The sequence below is a fragment of the Carassius auratus genome, linkage group LG37M (assembly GCF_003368295.1).
Source record: "Carassius auratus strain Wakin linkage group LG37M, ASM336829v1, whole genome shotgun sequence".
Lineage (NCBI taxonomy): Eukaryota > Metazoa > Chordata > Actinopteri > Cypriniformes > Cyprinidae > Carassius > Carassius auratus.
The window spans coordinates 145,932-169,412 of record NC_039296.1 but is presented as its reverse complement, the minus strand read 5'-3'; the positions used below and the strand labels follow the sequence as shown (position 1 = coordinate 169,412).

General features: G+C 39.1%; 1 protein-coding gene across 1 annotated transcript in view; it reads left to right on the top strand.

Annotated features, from left to right (window-relative positions):
* Positions 1–23,481, top strand: part of LOC113068177 (ras-related protein Rab-26) — a 65,868-nt gene that overhangs the window by 18,183 nt on the left and 24,204 nt on the right. The window contains exons 3-4 of the mRNA XM_026240833.1: positions 14,866–14,907; positions 17,418–17,484. Coding sequence (XP_026096618.1) covers positions 14,866–14,907; positions 17,418–17,484 — 109 coding nt within the window. The remainder of the gene's footprint in view (positions 1–14,865; positions 14,908–17,417; positions 17,485–23,481) is intronic.

Genomic DNA, 23,481 nt, shown 5'->3' with positions numbered 1-23,481 from the left:
GTTAAAACATGTTAAATTGTGGTAGCAAAATGCTAAATAATGTTATCAACATTTTAAAACATGTTAACAATGTGGTAACTCATGCTAGCAACATGTTAAGAAATGCTATCATGTTAAATTTGGTTAAAACATAAGCTAGCAACATGTTAAGATGTGTTAGCAACATTTTAAGACATGCTATCATGTTCAATTGTACTAGAAACATGTTAAAACAGATTATGCTAGCAACATGCTAAACATGCTAAACATACAGATGGAAGTAGGTGGGATTGTCATTTAACATGCATGTTTATGGGTTGTTATACAATATATTTCAGACTGGACTCTATATGATAAAACACAAACAGAAACTATTCCTGCCTTTGGCTTCACAGACGGGGACGAATACAGTGATTATTTTGCCTTGATACACATAATTACCTCTTTAAAGGAAATGGTTAATTACTCAAAGGTGCAACAAACCTAACGACCAACTCTTATGAATCGGACAAATTTTCTGTCCGTTAATGAGAAATGCTTCAAGTGCCGCTGTGAGAAAGTGTAATCACTGCATGGATCGGTTCAGCTTCGGCACTCTGCATCTGGAAAATCTAGTATTATAGATTGGGCTGGATATGCATTTTAAATGAAAGTATTAAAGTACAAAAATGCTGTCCAATTTTAGGGTTTCATATTTTGAAATCTTATTATTCTTGTTTTATTTTGCTGTTAGTAACTGATTTTTATTCATTTTCATTACTAACCTTACCACAAAAATATACCTTGTAATTGTACAATTTAAAATGCATATGTATTTTCAAAATTTAATTTACATTATTGTGTATTATTGTAGCTAATTAGGTTAAATTGTCACTCAGAAATTGTTAGTAAATTCCCAAAAAAAAAAAAAAAAAAAAACATAAAAAAAACGAATAAGTAACAGACATATTTAAATGTGACACTTGGAAGTAGAAAGGCTATAATATTTTCTTGTAAAATTAATTTCCAATGATCACTGTTTTATTAACAGTTTTAATACATGTTGATTCTGTTTTCCCTCCATGTGTTCCATGTCCCATGTTTATTGTGTCATTATGTTCAGGTGTGTCTTGTAATTACCATCAACACCGTGAATATATATAGTTTTTTTAAAGATTTTTTACATTGTAGTTTTTAAGATAGGTTTGTTAAATAATGTAACATTCAATATAATACATGCAAAGTTAATCCAAAATATTGCTGATTGGTTTGTCATATTCAGCTCCTCAATAAGGCCTTTGTTTATTGTCGAGCTCTGCTTATGACAGCTTTAAGTCATGTCGAATGATTGCATAGGCTCACAGTGAGCCTCATGCTTGTTTATAGGCAAAGCGTCAGAGACGTGTCATTTCATCAATCATTTAAGGTCTGCTGAAAAGGTCAATTACACTTTGGTGCACAATTAAGCAAATGGCAAAGCAACAAATACGTTTAGTGGTCCACATGGTATCGTTAATACACTAAATTAATTATTATTTTAATTGCATATAAAGCAGGAAATCAGGAAATGAAGGCATTTGATCAATTCTTGAGCAGTTTTTACAGCCGTGTGCTGATGAATATTCATGAGAAGTTGCTTTGTCAGGGTTTTGAGAGTTTGAGTGACAGCTGGCCCTGCCCAGCAGATTTTGCGTCTTTTTGCTTTTGCTTGTGATGAATATTAAGGAGCACCTGTCAGCGTCCAAACACAGCAGGTCATTAGGGTTGATTATGAGAGTGTCCATTCACACACCTGCAGTCACTACATAGTCACTACATATACATACATATATATATATATTTGCTGGCAGTAGATAATTTTTGTTTATTATCACAAAATTGCTTTTAATTGCTATTTAAAATTTGTTAACAGATACCAGAAGTGTGCACCCATTGCATGATTCGAAGTCTTAAAGCTTGAGATACATAACGCTTTCCTGGGGGTGTGTCTGTGGGTGAAGGTTCTTGTTGTGCTTCTCTTAGTTCTTCCATGATATCCCAGGAGACTATAGTGGTTAGGATGATAGAGCTGGGTAGGATGGGACCAGAGATGTGATGCTCTGTGGAGAGGTCATATTGATGAGAAAGAGTGTCTGCTTTTCCATTCTCGCTGCCAGGCCGATAAGGTACAGTTAAGTTGAAGCATGTGAAGAATAATGCCCAACTGGCTTTTCAGGGGTTAAGACGTTTGGCACTCTTTATATATTCAAGATCCTTATGGTCTGTTATTACTTGTAAGGGATGAAGAGCTCCTTCAAGCCAGTGACGCTATTCTTCGATAGCTGCTTTCATGGAGAGTTGTTACTTATTTCCATCATCATAGTTGCGTTAGTTTTCTGGAGAAGAAAGCACATGGATACAATTTGATTGGTTGTCCTTGTCTCCAAGAGAGTTTAGCAACGAGTCTGAGACATCCACCTCTAGTATGAATGGTTCATTCGGATAAGGATGTTTCAGGGTAGGGACTGTTGTGAATCATTCTTTCAATGTGTTAAAAGCGTTGTTGGCTTCCGAAGTCCAAACCAGTTTTGATGGTTTATTCTTGAGGAGTGAGTTGAGAGGAAACCATACTATAATTTTGGATAAACCTCCTGTAGAAATTGACAAAGCCTAGCAATCTCTGCAGATCCTTGGTGGTTCTTGGTTGTGGCCATTCAGTGAATGCCTGAACTTAGAGGTCATTCATCTTGACACCCTATGAGCTGATGTGGTAACCCAGGAAGTTTGATTAACGTGGAACTCACATTTTTCTGCCTTGACATATAATTTGTTCTCTAAGATTCGAGAAAGGACTGTTCTGACATGGGAAATGTGCTTGTGTCCGGTCTTGGAAAATACTAGGATATTGTCGATGTTTGCAACCACAGATTTATTCAGAAGGTCCTTGAAGGTTTCATTTGTGAAAGATTGGAATACAGCGGGAGAGTTGGCAAGCCCATACAGCATTATCTGATATTCCTAGTGCCCATTCATTTTCCATTCATCCTCTTCTTTGATTCTGATGCGATTATATGAACTTCGAAGATCGATCGTGGTGTAGATCTAGGCATTTCTGAGTTGGCTTTTCTGATGGTACTAACGGAAGGGGATAGCTGAACTTAGAATAACATTAATATTTTTCAGTCCTCTACAGTCAATACACGGTTTTAGTCCACCAAGAACCCTGCAGCTGCTGGGGAGGCTGATGGTCGGACAAAACCGGATTTCAAGGCTTCATCCATATACTCCTCCATGGCTTCGTTTCTGGAAAGTGGATATACTTTACTCTTGGGGGGTTGTGTGTTAGACGAGAGATCAATGGCACAGTCTAAAGGTCTATGTGGTGGAAGTTGTGTGGTTTTCACCTTGCTGAATACATCAGAGAGATCTTGATAGCAATGGGGAATATTAACTTTCGTGTGTGTCTCAGGGCTTTCCACTCTGGTTGCGAGACATGATTGGGGTTTTGTAGTGATACAGTGACTCATACCAAAAGATAACCAGCATGTCAATTCACCTTGATGCCATGAGAGTTCAGGGTCGTAGTAGAGGAAGTGAGTGATGCCTTTTCCAATCAATTCACCTTATGAGAGCCTTGACTTGGATAGATGGGGTGCACATTTGTGTAGGGATTTGATATTGGTCAAGATGTCCTGGTGGATAAGATTGAGGGTGGGTCCAGAGTCAATCTTCGCTGTGAGGTCAAGAGAGAGACTATCAATTCTTAAGCCAACAGGGAGTGTGAATGACTTGTTGCTTAAAAGAGCAAAATTTTCAATATTTACCTGGGGATTGTTTTGAAGCTTGTTGAGGGCATTGTAAACAGCGGTGGCCTGATTCACCCGGAGAAGGAGGACTCCTCACCCTTGCATGCAAGTTCTGGCTGAAGATCGCAGTTGAGACTTTTATGAAACATAGCTTTTAAAGCGACATCATTCCATCCACTCTGTGCAGCAAGCGTTCTGAATTCAATGGCAAACTCAGCAGCGGAGGAATTACCTTGTGTACGGTTGATGATCTGTGTCAAAACGTCTTTTCCACTATGAGGATATTCAAACACTTCACGGTGTTGATGAATGAAGTACGTCACTGAATTCCTCAGGCATGAGTCCGAGTCCCAAATGGCTTCTGCCCAGTCGATTGCTCTGCACGTCAACAGTGTCATGATGAAAGCACACCTTTTGCCCTCTGATTCAAATCTCTCTTCTTGGTTATCCAGATTAACTTGGCAATTGAAGGTCTTGCATTGCTCAGCGGTACCGTCAAATTTCCCAGGGAGAGCGAAACTTACGGTCTTAGGAGTGGGCGGATGTAGTGCATCAGGTGTTCTTTGATGGTCTGCAACTTGGTCAGTTGTTCCTGATACTTCTGGAGCATTTCCGTTTGGTACGAGAATGCTGCTTGGAGATTCAACACTTCCACAGGATTCATAGGAGGCGAAATATTCTGCAACAGAGATGCTGGAGTTTGGTTAGAATCCATGAGTGGAAGTTTATTAAAGGTCAAGACTTTAAACAGATGTCGATAAACAGGCAGAGGGTCAAACCAGAGATGCAAGCAGAGCGAGACAATAGTGGAGCGGCAGGCAATGAGTCCAAACACAAACATCAGTCCTATCAGGCGTCAGAATAAAAGGGGCGGAGTACAGATACTGTGTCAAGAGGTCAGACAGGATCATACACAGGTATCCAATCAGGAACAGTGGTAGAATAATGCTTGGTAAGGCAGATGAACTGGCAATACTTTCGCGATCTGCACTTGAACATGTCTGAGTTTATATGGAAGTCAAACAGGAAGTGGAAGCAGAAGAAGCAAAGGGAGTGGAGCACGGTCAGTACTCGGGCGAGGGCTCCCTCTGCTGGCTTGGCGTTACAAATATATCATTTTGTAAATTAACTATAGATAAATAATTTTGTGAATGTGAAATGACTACAATGTTTTTTTTTTTTTTTTATGAAAATGCTAGGCATTCATAAAACAATGTCATGTTTTAAAAAAATAGTCACACTGTTCTGTTGCTATTTTTCAGTGCATTTTCATGTTCATATGATGTAAATGACATGCAGCGATGATGTAAATAGATGAAAAAAAAAGTAGACTGAAGAATGGAATAATAGCCGCTGACAATTCAGCTTTGCCATTGCAGATGAAAAGGTAAAACATATGGAAAACATATGTTAATTTGAAATATTCATAATGAATATATTGAATAAAAAAAATAAAAAAAATAAATGCAGCCTTGGTAAACATGAGAGATTAAAAAAATAAATAAATAAAATAAATCTTAATAAACCCAAACATGATATTGAGTGATGATTCAAATGAATCGTTTACTGAATCAATTCTTCGAAGTAGCCAACGCCCCAACTCGAACTCAAACTTTTTTGGCAGGTGAAGTTTAAATCAGAGACAATATTAAAATGAATTCCATTAAAATGCTATCACACGCTCTTGAGTCAACAAATCTACTGTAATGACATGCTATGTTGAAAAGTTCATTATATACATATTGTACATTGCAATATTCATTATTTTGCTTAACTTTATATCCCCAGCAAATCAATGTGAATATTATATATATATATATATATATATATATATATATATATATATATATATATATATATATATATATATATATTACCCAGCCCTAATAGTCTTCCAAAACAGATTAACAGATGACGGGGGCATCAGCAGCTTTACATGTCCGTAGCACTAATAATGAGACACAGAAGAATCTGGAAGAAGAAAGACTAAAAACGCTCAAAAAATCCTGTGACTCTTGCATGAGAGAAAAAAGTGAAATTACAGCTTGAGCTTCAGAGTTTGTGAGTCTCATTATAATTTCTGTCTTCAAAGAGAAGCTTTGAACTCGTTCACCTCTACAGAGAGACTGAGAGATGCATGACAGGGTCATCAGTAAAAAAAAAATACAAATAAAAATTCTTTTGCTGCTTTAAATACAATAAACGTTAACTGAATAAATATAAATAAAACATTAAACTTATTATAAGCTACAGTAATTGCTGAGATAAAATTTTATTTTCATTATATATATATTAAACTTGAAATTATTTTATTTCAGCTAATTATCAAGGCGTCATTTCTCATTTTCATTTAGTAACTTGTACTAAAATAATTAAAGCTAATATAGAGAATTTATAAAAATTACAATATAGGCATAAAAAAAATAAAATAAAAAAAATAAAAGCTAAATTGCTAAAACTTTAACCAATATTAAAATGAAAACAATTAAAGTAAATCCTATAAATATAAAATAAATAAATAACTTAATAATAATAATAATAATAATAATAAAAATAAAAAAAAAATATATATATATATATATATATATATATATATATATATATATATATATATATATATATATATAAAGGTTTACCTAAATTAAAATGAAATCTATTTCAAAATATAAATAAAAAACTAAACCATAATAGTTTCATTTTCATTTTCATGAAATCCTGTCCATTTTCAAAAAATACAGAATGTTTATGAGAAATGCTAAGCAGGTATAGCCATTACAAAATAACATTATATGGCCAAAACACACATTAGATCGCAATCGGGAGTTATTGCAATCATTCGATGGTGGTTTAAAGTGAGTTTGGAGTATAAGCAGAATATAAGTCCTATAAATTGTCTCGTGGCATGATTAGCAAATTAACCCCTTAGGTATCGAAATGTGTTCCAATTTGCAATAGCAACACGATGAGGAAAGAATTCCCACACCAGATATTACCCTATAAGCTACAGTGAAGTGTATTCGTATGAGGGCTAGTTTGTCTGAAATCTCTGACAGACTGGAGCTAAATAAATGATAAATGTGTGTATCTGTGTGTATCTGTGTGTATCTGTGCCGCTGGGAAGCCCAGGTGTGTGCTGTAATTAAATCAGGACAGTGTTGAGCTGCTCTCTGCCTCCTGCAGCTGTAATGTCACCCTCACAGACTGATCTTTGCAGGAACACTTCAGCTGTGTTCACTGTATGCAAGAAGCTTCCTCCATAAAATCAGTGTGATTCTGGACCTCGTGTGCTACTGAAAAAAAAATGAATAGAAAAGTCATGGCAACCTGTTTTTCCATTACTTTACCTCAAAATAGTTTAGCAACTTTGTATTTAAGTTATATGCTACTTTTAAAAAAAATATATGCGACTATAAAGAAATTAGCACATACATTTTCTTCAGAAAAAAATTACAAAGAAATGGCAATTGACACTGAAAAAAACTGAAATACTATTTTCTTGTAAATTGTACTCCATCTAATCTTTTTGTTTGCAAATTTGAAAAAAAAAAAAAAAAATGTTTTCCAGTGCACAACCAATTTGATTATAATGTTTCAAAAATGATAAAAGCCATGGCAAAATTTGTTTTTCAATTGCTTCAAAATTATTTTATAGTTTTAAAACTTTAAAATAGGAGTTGAAATTACTTGTGCATCCAATTTTATCAAACTTAAAAAGTAGGGCTGCAGCTGAAATGAAGTTATTAAGTTTTGGATATTTTTCGGCAGTTGAAGGTCATTTCGCATTACTTTTGCTTTTTTATCCGTGAGTCAATCTTCAGAGACTTTATAAATGCATCCTTTACCCTTAACAGACCCAGTATCATTATATGTGGTGCATTAAGCTATTATCAAGACCTTCTTCATGCATTTAATGGATTTAATCACCTTTCCAGAGATGAACATTATGATGCTGTGGATGTTGGACTATTGAATATTATTCAGTGACATTCATCATTTATACCAGGGTTAGTTTGAGATTTATCTGGATCCTGAACTGATAATGACGAAACTCACTGCTTTACTAAAATAGTAGGTTTGTAAAATTTTATTTTATAAAATGTATATCAACATTTATATATAATTTATTTAGACAAAACAGTAGGCAAAACAGTGTTACTTAAGTATCATTTGGATACCATCATGGTTTGTTAATATTTAGAATTAGATTTTATTTTTATATTTTCTGTTCTATTTTATTTCTATTATTTCAGCTTCAGTTTTAGTGATTTTAGTATATCAAGGAAATCAGTATTAATTACTATAATAAGGCAAAAAAGTTATATTTAGTAAAAATGTGTTTAGATAAAATAGTATATAATATAATGTAATATAATATAATCAAAAAAAGATTCAATATATATGTTCTTTATTAAGACAAAATAGTAGGCTGATGTAATTGTATTGGGTTTTGGAGATAAACAAACAAACAAATACATACATACAATGTTTTACTATATCAGACTTTATTAAAGCATACACAATACTTCATATAAAAGTTGTTGGCCATAATTTGAAAATTGTTGTTGTAAATATTTGTTTACATTGGTAGAAATTGCACGTGTTCATTAGTACTCATTTGGAGAAAACTTGAACTGATCTTAGTAATGGCAGAATTTGACCAATTTGACTTATGTGTGTGTGCATATATACACACACACACACACACACACACAAATTAAATCTTGCCAAGACTGCCCACTTACAGAAAATGACTGTGACACATGTACAGTGACCAATTACACTTTCTATTGTTTTTTATTTTTTTTTTATTTGTTTTAAGTGTGGGTAAATCTAAAATACAGTGTGTGATAATACACTGCAGCATAGTATACTAGACTACAAAAGCATGCAATAAGTTCACTTTAATCAATCCATCAGTGTAGTGCTGTTAGAGATCACTCGGGAGGCTGAGGAGTAACAGACAGAAGGGTTTATTTATTAGACACAAGCAGAGGAGCAGGAAGTGTTGGGTAGAGTGCTGAAAGGATCCGTGAGAGCTGGGTGAAGACGTCAGAGGAGGGACGTGAACCACACACACGCACACTGGGGATCTTGATCTTCGGAGAATCGCTGGAGAGAGGTAAGTAGATGAAGAGTTAGTCCTTTGAGTTAGCATACAGGTAAGACCTTGTCGCGAACGAGACCGGACATCGATTGAGTGCATGTGTGTGGTATTTATGGTGCTGAAGAGATTGGGTAATGAGGAGGATCAGGTGGATATGCTCAGTATTCAGGTGTGGGCGTGCGTAGTGATTGAGTGGAGGTGGAACCTGGTGTGTTTGTAACAGTACCCCCCCTCCCCACGGCCCACTCCTGAGGGACTCTCGAGGACCCCGACAATGTGGTGGACGTCCTCTTCCCCTGGGAGCTGGTCGGTCAGGATGATTGGAGTGGAAGGTGTCGAGTAAGTTAGGATCCAGGATATCGTTGCATGGGACCCAGGAACGTTCCTCTGGACCGTATCCTTCCCAGTCCACTAGATATTCCAGATGTCCACCACGCCACCGGGAGTCCAGGATGTCACTAACTGCATAGGCCGAATAGTTTGTCTGAAATCTATGACAGAAGATGTGGTTTACATCCCTCCTCTGACGTCTTCACCCAGCTCTCACGGATCCTTTCAGCACTCTACCCAACACTTCCTGCTCCTCTGCTTGTGTCTATTAATAAACCCTTCTGTCTGTTACTCCTCAGCCTCCCGAGTGATCTGTAACAGCACTACACTGATGGATTGATTAAAGTGAACTTATTACAATTACATCAGCCTACTATTTTACGCAGTCGTCTAGGAGGAGTGGAGGGGGTCTTCGGTTTCGCCAGGTTCTGTGGAGGGAGAGACAGAAGGATGGTGAGGTTTAAGGAGAGACACATGGAAAGTGGGGTGAATCCGGTACTCAGGGGGTAACTGGAGTTTGTAAGTGACCGGATTGATCTGCTGGAGGATGGTGAATGGGCCAATGAATCTGGGACTTAGCTTGTGGCAGGGCAGGCGCAGGCGGATGTCCCGGGTGGACAGCCAGACCTTCTGACCGGGTTGGTACGTTGGGGCCTCAGATCGGCGAAGGTCGGCTGTCGTTCTGCGTCTGCGTAAGGCCCGTTGGAGTTGGTGGTGTGCTGCGTCCCAGACCCTCTCGCTCTCCCGGAACCAGTAGTCGATGGTGGGGACATCTGAGGGTTCACCTGACCAGGGGAATAGAGGAGGCTGGTAGCCGAGTACGCACTGGAATGGAGTGAGTCCGGTGGTAGGTTGACGAAGGGAGTTTTGTGCGTACCCGGCCCACCCAAGGAACTGGTTCCAGGAGTTCTGGTGGCCGTGACAGAAGGTACGGATGAAGCGTCCAATCTCCTGGACCTTCCTCTCCATGTGCCCATTCGACTGGGGATGGTATCCAGAGGACAGGCTGATGGCCACACCTAGGAGTGAGTGGAAAGCCTTCCATACCCGGGAGATAAACTGGGGGCCTCGGTACGAGACGATATCCTCTGGGATGCCGAAGTACCTGAAGACATGATTAAATAACAGTTCGGCCATATCCATGGCCATGGGCACACCCTTCAGAGGAAGAAGACGACTGGATTTAGAATATTTATCCACTATGACAAGAATGCAGGTATTGTTATCTGAAGAAGGAAGATCGGTTATGAAATCCACCCCTAGGTGTGACCACGGGCGATTGGGAACAGGCAGAGGATGGAGCTTGCCTGATGGAAGATGGCGAGGGCTTTTGGATATGGCGCAGCTTGTGCATCCGTTCACGTACCTCCTGACATCCGAGGCCATGTTGGGCCACCAGAAGCGTTCCTTAAGCAACGAGAGGGTTTCATTGACCCCCGGGTGACCAGTGCCAAGAGATGTATGAGCGGAGTGAATGAGTGGAGTGCGCCGTGTCCTGGGAATATACTTAAGTCCTGGTGGGCAACCCGGTGGGGTGTTGGTAGTAGGATAGGTAGGAGGAAGGGTCTCAGTGGTCCAGGTAATAGGAGAGACTATGACTCTTTCTGGAAGAATGGTTTCAGGATCTTCGGGATTCTCTTCGGGGGCGTAACACCTGGACAGGGCATCAGCCTTTACGTTTTTCACCCCTGGGTGGTATGAGATGGTAAAGTGGAAGCGGGTGAAGAATAACGCCCAGCGGGCTTGTCTAGGATTTAATATTTTGGCCACTCAAAGATACTCCAACTTCTTATGATCTGTGAGGACCAGAAAGGGGTATTTGGCTCCCTCCAACCAATGCCTCCATTCTTCCAAGGCCAACTTGATGGCCAACAGTTCCCGGTTGCCGATATCATAGTTTACCTCTGCCGGGTTGAGTTTCCGGGAGAAGAAGGCGCATGGGTGGAGGTGACTGGGATTCTCCTGCTGCTGAGAAAGGACAGCTCCCACTCCGGTGTTTGAGGCTTCAACTTCCATGATGAAGGGTCGGTCGGGATCGGGATGGACCAGGAGTGGGGCGGTCGTAAAGGCCTCTTTGAGGGTGTGGAAAGCCTCTGTGGCGGCAGGAGTCCAGGAGAGAGATTTGGGTTTGTTACGGAGGAGACTGGTGAGAGGGCTGGAGATGGTACTGAAGTTTTGGATAAACCGTCTATAGAAGTTGGCAAAGCCAAGGAACCGTTGTAACTCCTTGATGGTGGTTGGAGTGGGCCAATCTCTGACGGCATTTACCTTCCCCTCGTCCATCTGGATGCCACTGCTACTGATGTTGTATCCAAGGAACTACACTGAGGGCTGATGGAAAGAGCATTTTTCGTCCTTGAGATAAAGTTGGAAGGCCCTCAGGCATTGCAGGACCTCCGCAACGTGGCGTTGATGTTCTGCCAGGCTCCGGGAGTATATGAGGATGTCATCTATGTAGACGAGGACGAACTTGTGGAGGAACTCCCGGAGCACCTCGTGGATGAAGTCCTGGAAGACGGAGGGGGCATTAACAAGTCCATACGGCATCACGCAGTATTCATAGTGGCCAGTAGGGGTTATGAAGGTAGTCTTCCACTCGTCTGAAGTTGCCGAAGTTGCCGACTGACCCAGAATCGAGGAGGGCGGAAACTGGAAGAGATATGTCAGCGGCAGTAAGTGTCACAACAGTGGAGAGTGGTTTCATTTGGTATGTTGAAGGGAAAATGGCCATGGGACGAGGAGGACGGACAGGGCATACAGCGATGGCATGCCCCGAGGCTGCACAGTAGAGGCACAGATTCTGGGCCAGCCGTCTTTGTTGTTCAGCCATAGAGAGATGATAGGAGTCTAATAGCATGGGTTCGCTGGCTGGTTCTGGGGAGCTGATGGACTCTGGTCAGCAGAGTGGCGTAGAGGAATACGCCTGGCCCTGGTGCTCTTCTAAGCAAGACTGCATATGGGTGACGAAGTGGATGGATAGCTGGATGAATCGTTCAAGAAATTTTTCCCTGTTTGAGATTATACAGCTTCTCACCAATGGAAGAGTCCCAAGCTGGTCTTCCAAAAACTTAACGGAAATTGTCAATGAAGCTGGAATAAGACTTGATAAATGGGTTACTTTTAGTCCATATTGAATCTGCCCACAGTAGTGCTTTACCTTGCAGTTGAGAAATTACAAAGGCTACCTTGGATCTCTCAGTGGGGTACAAGTGCGGTTCCATCTCCAGGACTAGCGAGCATTGTAGGAGGAAACCGCTGCACTCCTCCACCGAACCAGAGTAGGGCGCCGGCCGGGCCATGGTACTGGCGTGAACGGAAGGTGAGGAAGTGCTGACATGGTCGACGGAAGTGCTCGCTGGTGTTGGGGATGCAGGTGTAGCCGTGAGTGTTCTTCGGAGTGCATCAACCAGATCTTGAAAGGGGTCCGTGAGGCTCACGCTTGTGCCTAGTGGTGTAGGTCCAGTCTTCTGTTACAGATCACTCGGGAGGCTGAGGAGTAACAGACAGAAGGGTTTATTAATAGACACAAGCAGAGGAGCAGGAAGTGTTGGGTAGAGTGCTGAAAGGATCCGTGAGAGCTGGGTGAAGACGTCAGAGGAGGGACGTGAACCACACACACGCACACTGGGGATCTTGATCTTCGGAGAATCGCTGGAGAGAGGTAAGTAGACGAAGAGTTAGTCCTTTGAGTTAGCATACAGGTAAGACCTTGTCGCGAACGAGACCGGACATCGATTGAGTGCATGTGTGTGGTATTTATGGTGCAGAGGAGATTGGGTAATGAGGAGGATCAGGTGGATGTGCTCAGTATTCAGGTGTGGGCGTGCATAGTGATTGTGTGGAGGTGGAACCTGGCGTGTTTGTAACAAGTGCATCATCATCATCATCATCAGTCTGCACTTATGATGATGTTTTATTATAACGGCTCTTATTTCACCAATCAATCATCCTGTGTGATGAAAGGAAGAGGAAAAACTATTATTAAATAAAGAGGCTTTCAGTGCACTGACACAAGCCTCCTGAACCACTTAATTAGGTTTATTAGTCCAGTTCTAATCGATGTTAACATGCATAGATGTGTGTAAAAGCATTGTGCTTTGCTTTGGATAGAATAATAATGCAGAAGAATATTCACAATCCACTTGCAATCAACTGAAAATAGTGAAATTAAGTGTGTGTATATATGTACACACACAATTTGATTATTTTTTAAATAAAAAAATATAATTAAGTATGTTTTAATTTTTTTTTTTTATTATTCCCCTCGTGTGCTTGATTTCAAACGAGCGGAAATTAAATCAGTTCCTTATTCTGTTGCTGATTTTCTCTTCTCCTGTCATCCAGTTTAATCTCACTTCTCATCTCGTTTACAACTCTGTTCTCTCAAGTGTTTGTCTTGAAGACTTTGGCCATTTCTCTGCAGATCTGATGACGCCGTGATGTAATTGGCTCTCAGTCTCAGAAGGTGTTCACTGTCCTCTCTGTTGGAGACCAGAACTAACGAGTGTCTAGAGCACATCTTCACTAATGATCCAGTACACCTGGAGCACACGCTTCACCACCTCCAATATTGACCATTGCCAGAAAGATGATAGAAAGAGTGAAATTCAATGGATTTTATGTATTAATGTTCATCAAAGATGCAACAACTAATGAATGAACTGATCATTAAAGTAAATGCCATCAAATGTTATAATCAGTTAGTTGGGTCTTTTGGAGTGTGCACTGGGAAAATCTGTCAGTAACTGGAAAGTAAACTGTGAACTAAGTAAAATACTCAATTTTAAGGGGGGAAACATTTACTGTTAATGCATTTTTATTTGCAAACAACACATCTAAAAAGCAAATGTGTGATTTAAATGTCTCTGTCAATGTTGAACTTTATTTATTACTATTTTTTTTATTTTATTTTTTTGTGGTTGCTGTTGAAGTAAATTTAGGTTTTAAAGTAGCTAAACATGCTTGAATATGTAATAACAATTTTAAATGAACAGTAACTGTAATTGGATGTATCATATTATTAATATGTTATTAAGATATTTTTTTTTAATGTTTTTGAAAGAAGTCTCTTCTGCTCACCAAGGCTGCATTTATTTGATCAAAAATATAGAAAAAGTGAAATATTATTCTAATGTAAAGCAGCCATTTTCTGTGTGAATCTGTGTTAAAGTGTAATGTATTTCTGTGATGCTCCGCTGTATTTTCAGCATCATTCCTCCAGTCTTCAGTGTCACATGATCTTCAGAAATCATGAAAATATGATGATTTACTGCTCAAGAAACATTTCTGATTATTATCAATGTTGAACACAGTTGTGCTGCACAATATTTCTGTGAAATCTGGATTCACAGATGAATAGAAAGTTCAAAAGTACAGCATTTATTAAAATACAAATCTTTTGTAACATTACAAATGTCTTTACTGTCACTTTTGATCACTACAATGAGTCCTTGATGAATAAAAGTATTCATTTCTCCTATAATCTGCTCATAGAAGTAAAGAGCTATTTTTGGACGTTTGTACTGAAGCTGAACAGAACATGGCAGTAGCATCTCTGGAGATTTAATAAAAGTGTGATGGATCTGCAGTGCTTTCCAGAAAAGCCGAACCACTTGTGCTCAGTGACCCAGAGTTAAACGGTAATGAGACGTCTGCAGAGACTGATCTTTCTTTTCTCTTTTATTGCAGAATAAGGTGCTGAGCATTGACGGTGTGAGAGTTAAACTACAGGTGAGCATGCAACTTTTTAATTATATTTTAAAGGAATAGTTTACCCAATAATGAAAATGTGCTGAAAGTGTACTTACCTCCAAGCCCTCCATGAGTTTGTTTCTGTACACTGTAAAAAATAAGTGTAATTTTAACTGTAAAATTTTGTAAAAACGCTACGGAAAAAAACTGATAATAGGTTAACAGTAAGTTCCCGTACTATATACAGGGAAAAACTGTAAAAGATCTAACAAAGCATTTAATGTAAATTTACAGTAAAATTCTGTTAATTATACAGCTTTTAGAAGTAAAAAAAGAACAAATCAATTTATAATTTACAGTCTAAAACTGTAAACTGATATTCCCAGAATTCCCTGCGTGACACTCCACGTTTGAAAGTATTTTGTTTAAATAATCATGTTTTTAAATAGTTCTTGTTATCAGTTATGTACATTTGAGCTTTATGTTACATCTTCTGTTGCTTAATGAAAGTTTTTTGCATTATTTAAGTATCACGTGTGTTACCATGATGGTGTTTTGTGTTTCCATAAATGTGCACCTTCTATATGTTAATATATACTTCTGCTTGTGGTGAAGCTACTTGTGATGAGCTTTGATACTTCATGTGGCTTTCTCTTATACAGTACCATCTTTATTATTATGGTGGTTGTCAGTATTTTCAAGGTACAAAACAGATTTAATTTTGTGTGTTGTTGAATTTACTGGTTTATATTCACATTTTCTTGTTTGTAAATTACAGCTTTATATTGTAAAATTAACAGTTTTTGACGTAAATGTGTTTACAGTTTTCTGTATTTTTACAAAATTATTCTGGCAACCACAGCTGCCAAAAAGTTTTTGTAAAAACAACAAGAAATTTTTTACAGTGTAGAAGTGTAGCATTGCATCAGTGTCTCATCAAAGGATGCTCTGCAGTGAATGGGTGCATCTCATACAAACACGTGCATATTACGAATGAAATCAGTTACTAATGCACACATTTTCAATATAAGCTTTTAGGTTTGATGCCATCTGTTGCCATTCATATTATCTCAATAAACCCTTGAGTAATTAGATGATTTAATTATCTAACTGCGAAGCAACTCCAATTATCTGTGCTGTTTTAAATACTAAGGTGATGCATTTGGATGTTCCCATGCTGCTTTGCTCCCTCAGGCTAATATTGAGTGTGTAAACAGTGAATGTGCATCTGGAGGATCTGCTCTAATGAGAGTTTAACGAGGCTGTCATTAATGCTTAATGCTCCATTAGCCACATGCCTCGCTCTAGTGTAAGGAGACACACAGACTCGACTCAGACAGCTTCAGAACCTGCTCCGCTGTATGTTACCGTTGTGATATTCTTATTTATTTATTTAAAATGTAAACATATTAACATTTATGCATTTGGCAGACACTTTTATCCAAAGAGACTTACATTGCATTCAATAAATAAATTTCTTCAGTTATTAATGAAACCCATAACCTCTGGGTTGCTGGCACTGTGCTCTTAAAAATAGGTTTCCCAAAACCTTCAGTGCAATGGAAAGTTTCCAGTGGATGTTGAACATTCTTCACTGAATCGTCAATGCCAGCTAAAGAATCTGTATGTTTAAGAGTGCATACTTTGAAATCTACAGGAATGCACATTTAAGGGATAGTTCGGCCAAAAAGAAAAGAAAATTGCTTTGTTTCTTCATCAGATGCTCTGCAGTGAATGGGTGCCGTCAGAATGAGAGTCTGATAAAAACATCACAATAATCCACAGCACTCCAGTCCATCAGTGAACATCTGGAGAAGACAAAAGATGAAACACATCCAGCATTAAGATGTTTTTAAATCAAACACATAGAGTCTATAATCCATAATAACACTTCCTCCAGTGAAAAAGTGCATCTGCTCTTGTCTCTCACATCAGGTTGCTGTGGATTATTGTGATGTTTTTATCAGACTCTCATTCTGACGGCACCCATTCACTGCAGAGCATCCGTTGATGAGACACTGATGCAGTGCTACATTTCTACAAACCTGATGAAGACACAAACTCAGCTACATCTTGGGTGAAAAATAATATACTGTTTATGCATATTTAAAATAACGGAGTAAATTATAAATGCAAGAAGTGTCTAGAACTATTGCATGCCTTCATATTACTTGGAGACATTTATGATGCTTTTTAGTGCTTATTTGTGTGTGTGTGTGTGTGTGTGTGTGTGTGCAGTATCTCCCAGTCTTTGTTAATGTCAGGCAGCTCTGCTCATCAGCTTTCATGTGTACTCGCTCAGTTTCATCATTGTGAAACATGACCCTGGTCGACAGGTGCTCTTATCAGGACGGGGACGCTGTAAAAGTCTCAGCCTCACCATAAATCCAGATTCTTGTCCTCTACTGCACGCCAGTACCTCATCAGCTCATTAAAGCTTTTGCTCCTCTGCTCCACTTCAGTCGCTGTTGTGTTGAAGAGTGAAAGCTGAAATGATAGTGTGAATGTGATGAATGCATGAATGAAGCAGGTCTCCTCTTGTTCTGTAGATCTGGGACACGGCGGGACAGGAGCGATTCAGGAGTGTGACGCACGCCTACTACCGAGACGCTCACGGTGAGTTGCATTGTGTCGCACGAGGACTGCAAGAATCATTCTCTTATCAAAAAAGTTACATAAATAGAGAGAAAAAAATTTGTCACTCTGTTTTGCTCTGTTTATCCTTCAGTTTCTCTCTCTCTTCTAGACTTAAATGCATATTGTAGTATATATCAAATTTGTTTAAATGTGATTTGGACGTTAAATGGCGACCCAGTTGCACAAGTGAAATTAAAATGCCACTACAAATGTAGTAACGTAACCATGAAATATGTAAATGTAAAAAACTTATAAACAATAACAAAATTGTGATTTACACCATAAAAAATTAAGTTGTTAGTAAAAATGTATGTGTTTATTTATTTCTATTTTTTTTTTTTGTAAATGCATAAATAGCAGCAGAAGTATGATTTACCCATGAATGCTTTTAGATGTAGTGTGCGTCATATTTTCTTTTAATGTAGATTTGTTTGTGAGGGTGAGGGTCTTATTTGGCTGCTTTTAGAAAGATTGCAGATGAAATACTGATTGTACCATTCAGTGTTAACAACAAAAGAAATGGGAAGCGCTTTCTAATACCTATTTATTTTGCCATCCTAATTGCACATGATTATATGGTTAGCAGCTTTTCATCAATTGCATTCAGCATTGTTTTTCTCGTCAGAACAGACCTCGCAACCCACCAGTTGAGATTCACTCATACATGACTACCAAATATCTCACATTTCCCATGTCATAAACATGATCCCCTGCCAAAACATTAACAGCGTAGTCCAACGAAAAAAAAAAAAAACGATGCTTTATTTTAAAGTTTTTCTCACTCATAGAAAACTATTTTGGAGAAATATTAAGAATATTGCATTCATATTCTGGGTTCATTAACTCACATGTAGATGGATAGTACATTTTTTTCATTATAGTGGTTTTCTACAGCAGAGAAAATGACTGTTAAAGCTTTGTTTTTGCAGTGTCTTGTTGTTTCAGCTTTAGATAATGTTCATGACATGAAAAATGTGAGAGAAACTGTCACTGAGTCGTTGTTTCAGAACATGTTGTGTTTTAGGATGTTACTTTCTTACAACTTTATTCTCATCATTTAAAACACTAGAAACACACCAAACTAAGATGACATGTTTGGCACATGGTTATTATAGTTAACTAAAACTAAAGCTAGAAAACAAAATAAATGTTGTCAAATAAAATATATAAAAAAAATTGGTTTAATAAGATGTTTTTAATATAATATTTTGAATACTGAAATATTTAATTATTAAAAATAATAATAAATGAGACACTTTGAAAATTGAATCCTTATTTAAACAGAAGTGATTAGTTCTAAACAATGTTATAAATTCTGTATATAACATACTACTGTATATAATACTATATATATATATATATATATATATAGTTATTTTAGTATATCAAGTTTAAACTAAATGAAAATGTGAAATGTTGAAATAAAATTAGAAATAGCTGAAATAAAATAAGTTGTTTATATTTTATTTCATTTCATTTCATTTTATTTCATTTTTTTTTTCTTCAAGTCATGAAAATTTTCTTTATGAAGCTTGTTGCCAAGGCAAAATGTATAATTGTCATTTAGTTTGAGATGAACTAAAGAAAAAACTATATAGACATGTTTACACACACACACACACACACACACTTAAAACATTAACTAATTAAAAAAACAACATATTAAAAAAATAAAAAAGGATCTCAATGATACTACAATAACACATTATTTTAGTTTGCTATGAATACCTCTGGACTCTGGAGCATATCTGATCTTCGGAGAGATGCACCACTGGATTTCATTATGTAAGCTGGCTTTTGCGCTTCATTTCAGCCTCTACCTGGAACAGAAAGAGCCTCTTAGAGCTGCAGTGAAACGCAATTAGTTTGAAGTACTGACCATGTAAAGCTAAACCAAAGACAGATCATTATAACAAAATGCATGTTCTTGTAAGCAGAGTCACTGTTTTGAGTTTCCACATTAGATCTTGGGTTTAGTGCATTGTTAATTTTTCAGTTTTTAAAGCAGAACTAAATCACAAATTCTTTCTGAGAGCATGTGAGACCCGCCCACGCTCTTATACTCAAACATGATTGATTGGACCATTAAGAGCAGCTATTATGACCCTTTTAAATAAGGTTCTGATGCACGTACACGCACTCAACAACCTTTCTCTGCACCTTCAGTGCTTTCCAGCAGAACACACGCGGCGCTCGAGTGATCGGCGTTTAAACGTATGCATACTGATGCGATAATTCATGCTTTTTGTAGCCGAATGTCCCCTCCTGAACAAAAGTGTGCATGCAGATCCTGTAATCACAACCCAGAGATTCACCTTAGACATTAGTCTGGTGGAGCTCATACTGTCCTGCGTGTGTGGAGCTTTATTAGGGCTGAGCAGATCTACTGTACTCCTGACGCCCACAGACTGCCTCTCCCATCTGTGCCATGCCTGTGTGCCATCAGCTCACCGAGAGACATGGCACTGCACCACGAAACACTGCTCTAGAGCACATGAAATCACATGCTCGGATCTGAACTGGAGACGCATGTGTTTGAATGTTGACCAGATGATTCATATCTCATCCAGACACTCTTTCATGTGCTTTTAGTGTCAAAAAACTTGTTTAGTATTTCCATGTTCTTCTGAAAATGCAATTGTTGTGTTATAAAGGTTGTTTGAGCATATATTATTGTAATCTTTGAAAGTAGCACATCATATGAATATGCTTCATTCCGCTCATTCAGTTCCTTATAGTGTATAGGCTATATATGAGTACTATAAACTACTATGACCCAATGAAAGGAAATTACAATTGCATAAATAATATTATAAGATTAATGTTTTAAATGTAACATTTTGAATACTTAATAAAAATTGTGATACACTTTAAATATGTAACTTAAATTAAGTAATTGATTTGTGATAGTTTTGTGCTACTTCAGTAGTTTTTATTTCTTAATATTTTAAGGTCAAATTTTTTTAATTTACATTTTTATTTGATTAAAATTAGCAATTTTGTTGTATTTTTTTCAGTTTTAATTATTTTTTAAAATCTATATGAGTTCAATCATTTTTTTAAGTAAATTTCCAAGTTTAAATTTAATTTGATTTAATTTTCCACAAGTAAAAAAAATGACTACGAATGGATCATTGAATCCTTGACTCAACTGATTTGTTCAAAAATGCTTCTTTCAGTAATGAAACATCTCTGTATGTTGTTCAGAAAAGCAAAGCTATGGCTCTGTTTTTGCTTTGTAGAGTATAAAACAGACAATATTGACAGTAATGTGTCTAAAATGTAAGTCACTTAATTAATTAATTAATTAATTTCTGTTGTATAAAACCAGTATCATATTTGCAAAAACAGGAACTCCTAACTTGAATTTTTGTGGCATTTGTATTCATTTTAGTGGCATTTTGGCCACCATATAAAATAAATATTATATAAAACATGATATACAATATTTGTTTGATTATTATTTTTTATTTATTTTTGTAATTAGTTTGAAAATGCTTAAAAAATTCACCAGAAATAGTAACTTAATATTTCCCTAAAATAAGTTACTGTTTATTTATGTATTTCTTTGAAAAATGATTTAGATTTTAGGGTGAAATGTGACCCGAACATGTTTGTCTGTCATACAATGCTAGTGAGAAATGATGATCCCTCAGTTCTCTTTAATCAGCAGACCTGTAGTATATTCATCATTTACTGTTCATCAGATTAAACAAACACAGTGTGAAGGGAAAAGGACACAGGTGCTCTTTAGATGAACTTTGACAGTCATTCAGATTAAATCAATGATGTTTGAGCTTTATTCATTGAATATGTGAGTTGTCTCTAGTGAGTGAATCCATCCATTCATCTTCTTCCGCTTATCCGGGGCCGGGTCACGGGGGCAGCAGTCTAAGCAGAGACGCCCAGACCGCCCTCTCTCTAAACACTTCCTCCAGCTCTTCTGGGGGGATACCGAGGCGTTCCCAGGCAAGCCGAGAGACATAGTCCCTCCAGCGTGTCCTTGGTTTCCCCGGGGCCTCCTCCCGGTGGGTTGGCCCGGAAGACACCCCCAGGAAGGCGTTCAGGAGGCATCGGGAACTGATGCCGAAGCCACCTCAGCTGGCTCCTCTCGGTGTGGGAGCATCCTATCTCTAAGGGAGCACCCAGCCACCCTACGGAGAAAGCTCATTTTGGCCGCCTGTATCCGGGATCTTGTCCTTTCGGTCATGACCCACAGCTCATGACCATAGGTGAGAGTAGGAACGTAGATCGACCAGTAAATCGAGAACTTCGTTTTCAGTCCAGCTCCAACAATGACAGACTTTACAACTGCAGAAGCTGCACTTATCCGCCTGTCAAGCTCCCACTCCATCCTTCCCTCACTTGTGAACAAAACCCTCAAGATACTTGAACTCTTCCACTTGTGGCAGGAGCTCTCCACCAACCTGAATGGGACAAGAATGGGACTGAAGATCTTTCTCTGATGAAGCAAACATGACAACATCATCTGCAAAAAGCATAGACAAAATCATGTTTTCCCCAAACTGGACACCCTCCAGCCCCTGGCTGTGCCTAGAAATCCTGTCCATAAAAATAGTGAACAGGACCTGTGATAAAGGGCAGCCCTGCAGGAGTCCAACATGTAGCAGGAACAAGTCTGACTTACTGCCGGCAATCCAAACCAAGCTTAACAGAGAGCCCCGTACCCCATACTCCTGGAGCACCCCCCACAGGAGGCCGCGAGGAACACAGTCGATTGCCTTCTCCAAATCCACAAAACACACGTCTGATGATATGCCCAGTTGAGGTCAACAGCTGCCAACCTCGATTGTAAACAGTGTTGGCAGGGCACTGCTTCCCCCGAGTTTTTGCCTCAACACGAGGCTCGCTTGCCCTGCCGGTACCCGTCAGCTGCCTCAGGAGTCCCACCAGCCAGCCAGGCCTGGTAGGACTCCTTCTTCAGCTTGACAGCATCCCCTTTTTCCACCACCGGGTTCGGGGATTGCCGCCTGGACAGTTAAAGGAGACCTTATGGCCACAGCTCTGAGTGGCCGCATTGACAATGGAAGCAGAGAGCATGGTCCACTCGGACTCAATGTCTCCAGCCTCTCTTGGAATCTGGTCGAAGCTCTGCCAGAGGTGGGAGTTGAAAATCTCTCTGACAGGGGGCTCTGCCAAATGTTCCCAACAGACCCTCACAGTACTTTTTGGTCCGCAGAGTCTGTTCAGCTTCCTCCCCACCATCGGTTCCAACTCCCCACCAGGTGGTGATCAGCTGACAGCTCCGCCCCTCTCTTTACCTGAGTGTCCAAGACATATGGCCAGAGGTCAGACGAACTGACCACAAAGTCGATCATCGACCTCCAGCCTAGGGTGTCCTGGTGCCACATGCACTGATGGACACCCTTATGCTTGAACATGGTGTTCGTTATGGACAAACTGTGACTTTCAAAGTCAAAATAACAGAACACCACTCGGGTTGAGATCAGGAGGTCCATTCCTCCCAGTCATGCCCCTCCAGGTGTCACTGTCACTGCCCACATGAGCGTCCCCCAGTAGAACGACAGAGTCCCCGGTCGGAGCACTTTCCAGCACCCCTCCGAGAGACTCCAAGAAGGCTGGGTACTCTACACTGCCATTCGGCCGGTAAGCACAAAGGTGTACAGAGGTGACATTCCCTAAGGGACAAGTCCCTAAGGCCAGTTTCCGTGTCCAGAGATTGGTTGTCTGGGCCCCCGGCTGGGCCCCATGAGGGGAGGCCTGGACACCAGGCGCTCGCATTCAAGCCCCGCCCCGGTCTGGCCATGCCAGGAAATGTCACGGTCCACATTTTGTAAAGAATTTATAAAGGGCTTCTAAATCGCTCTTAGTCTGACCCGTCACTTAGGACTTGTTTGCCTTGGTAGACCCTACCGAGGGCATAACAACATAGCTCTTAGGATCATCCTGGTACTCAAACCCCTCCACCACGATAAGGTTGCGGTCAGCTTTATT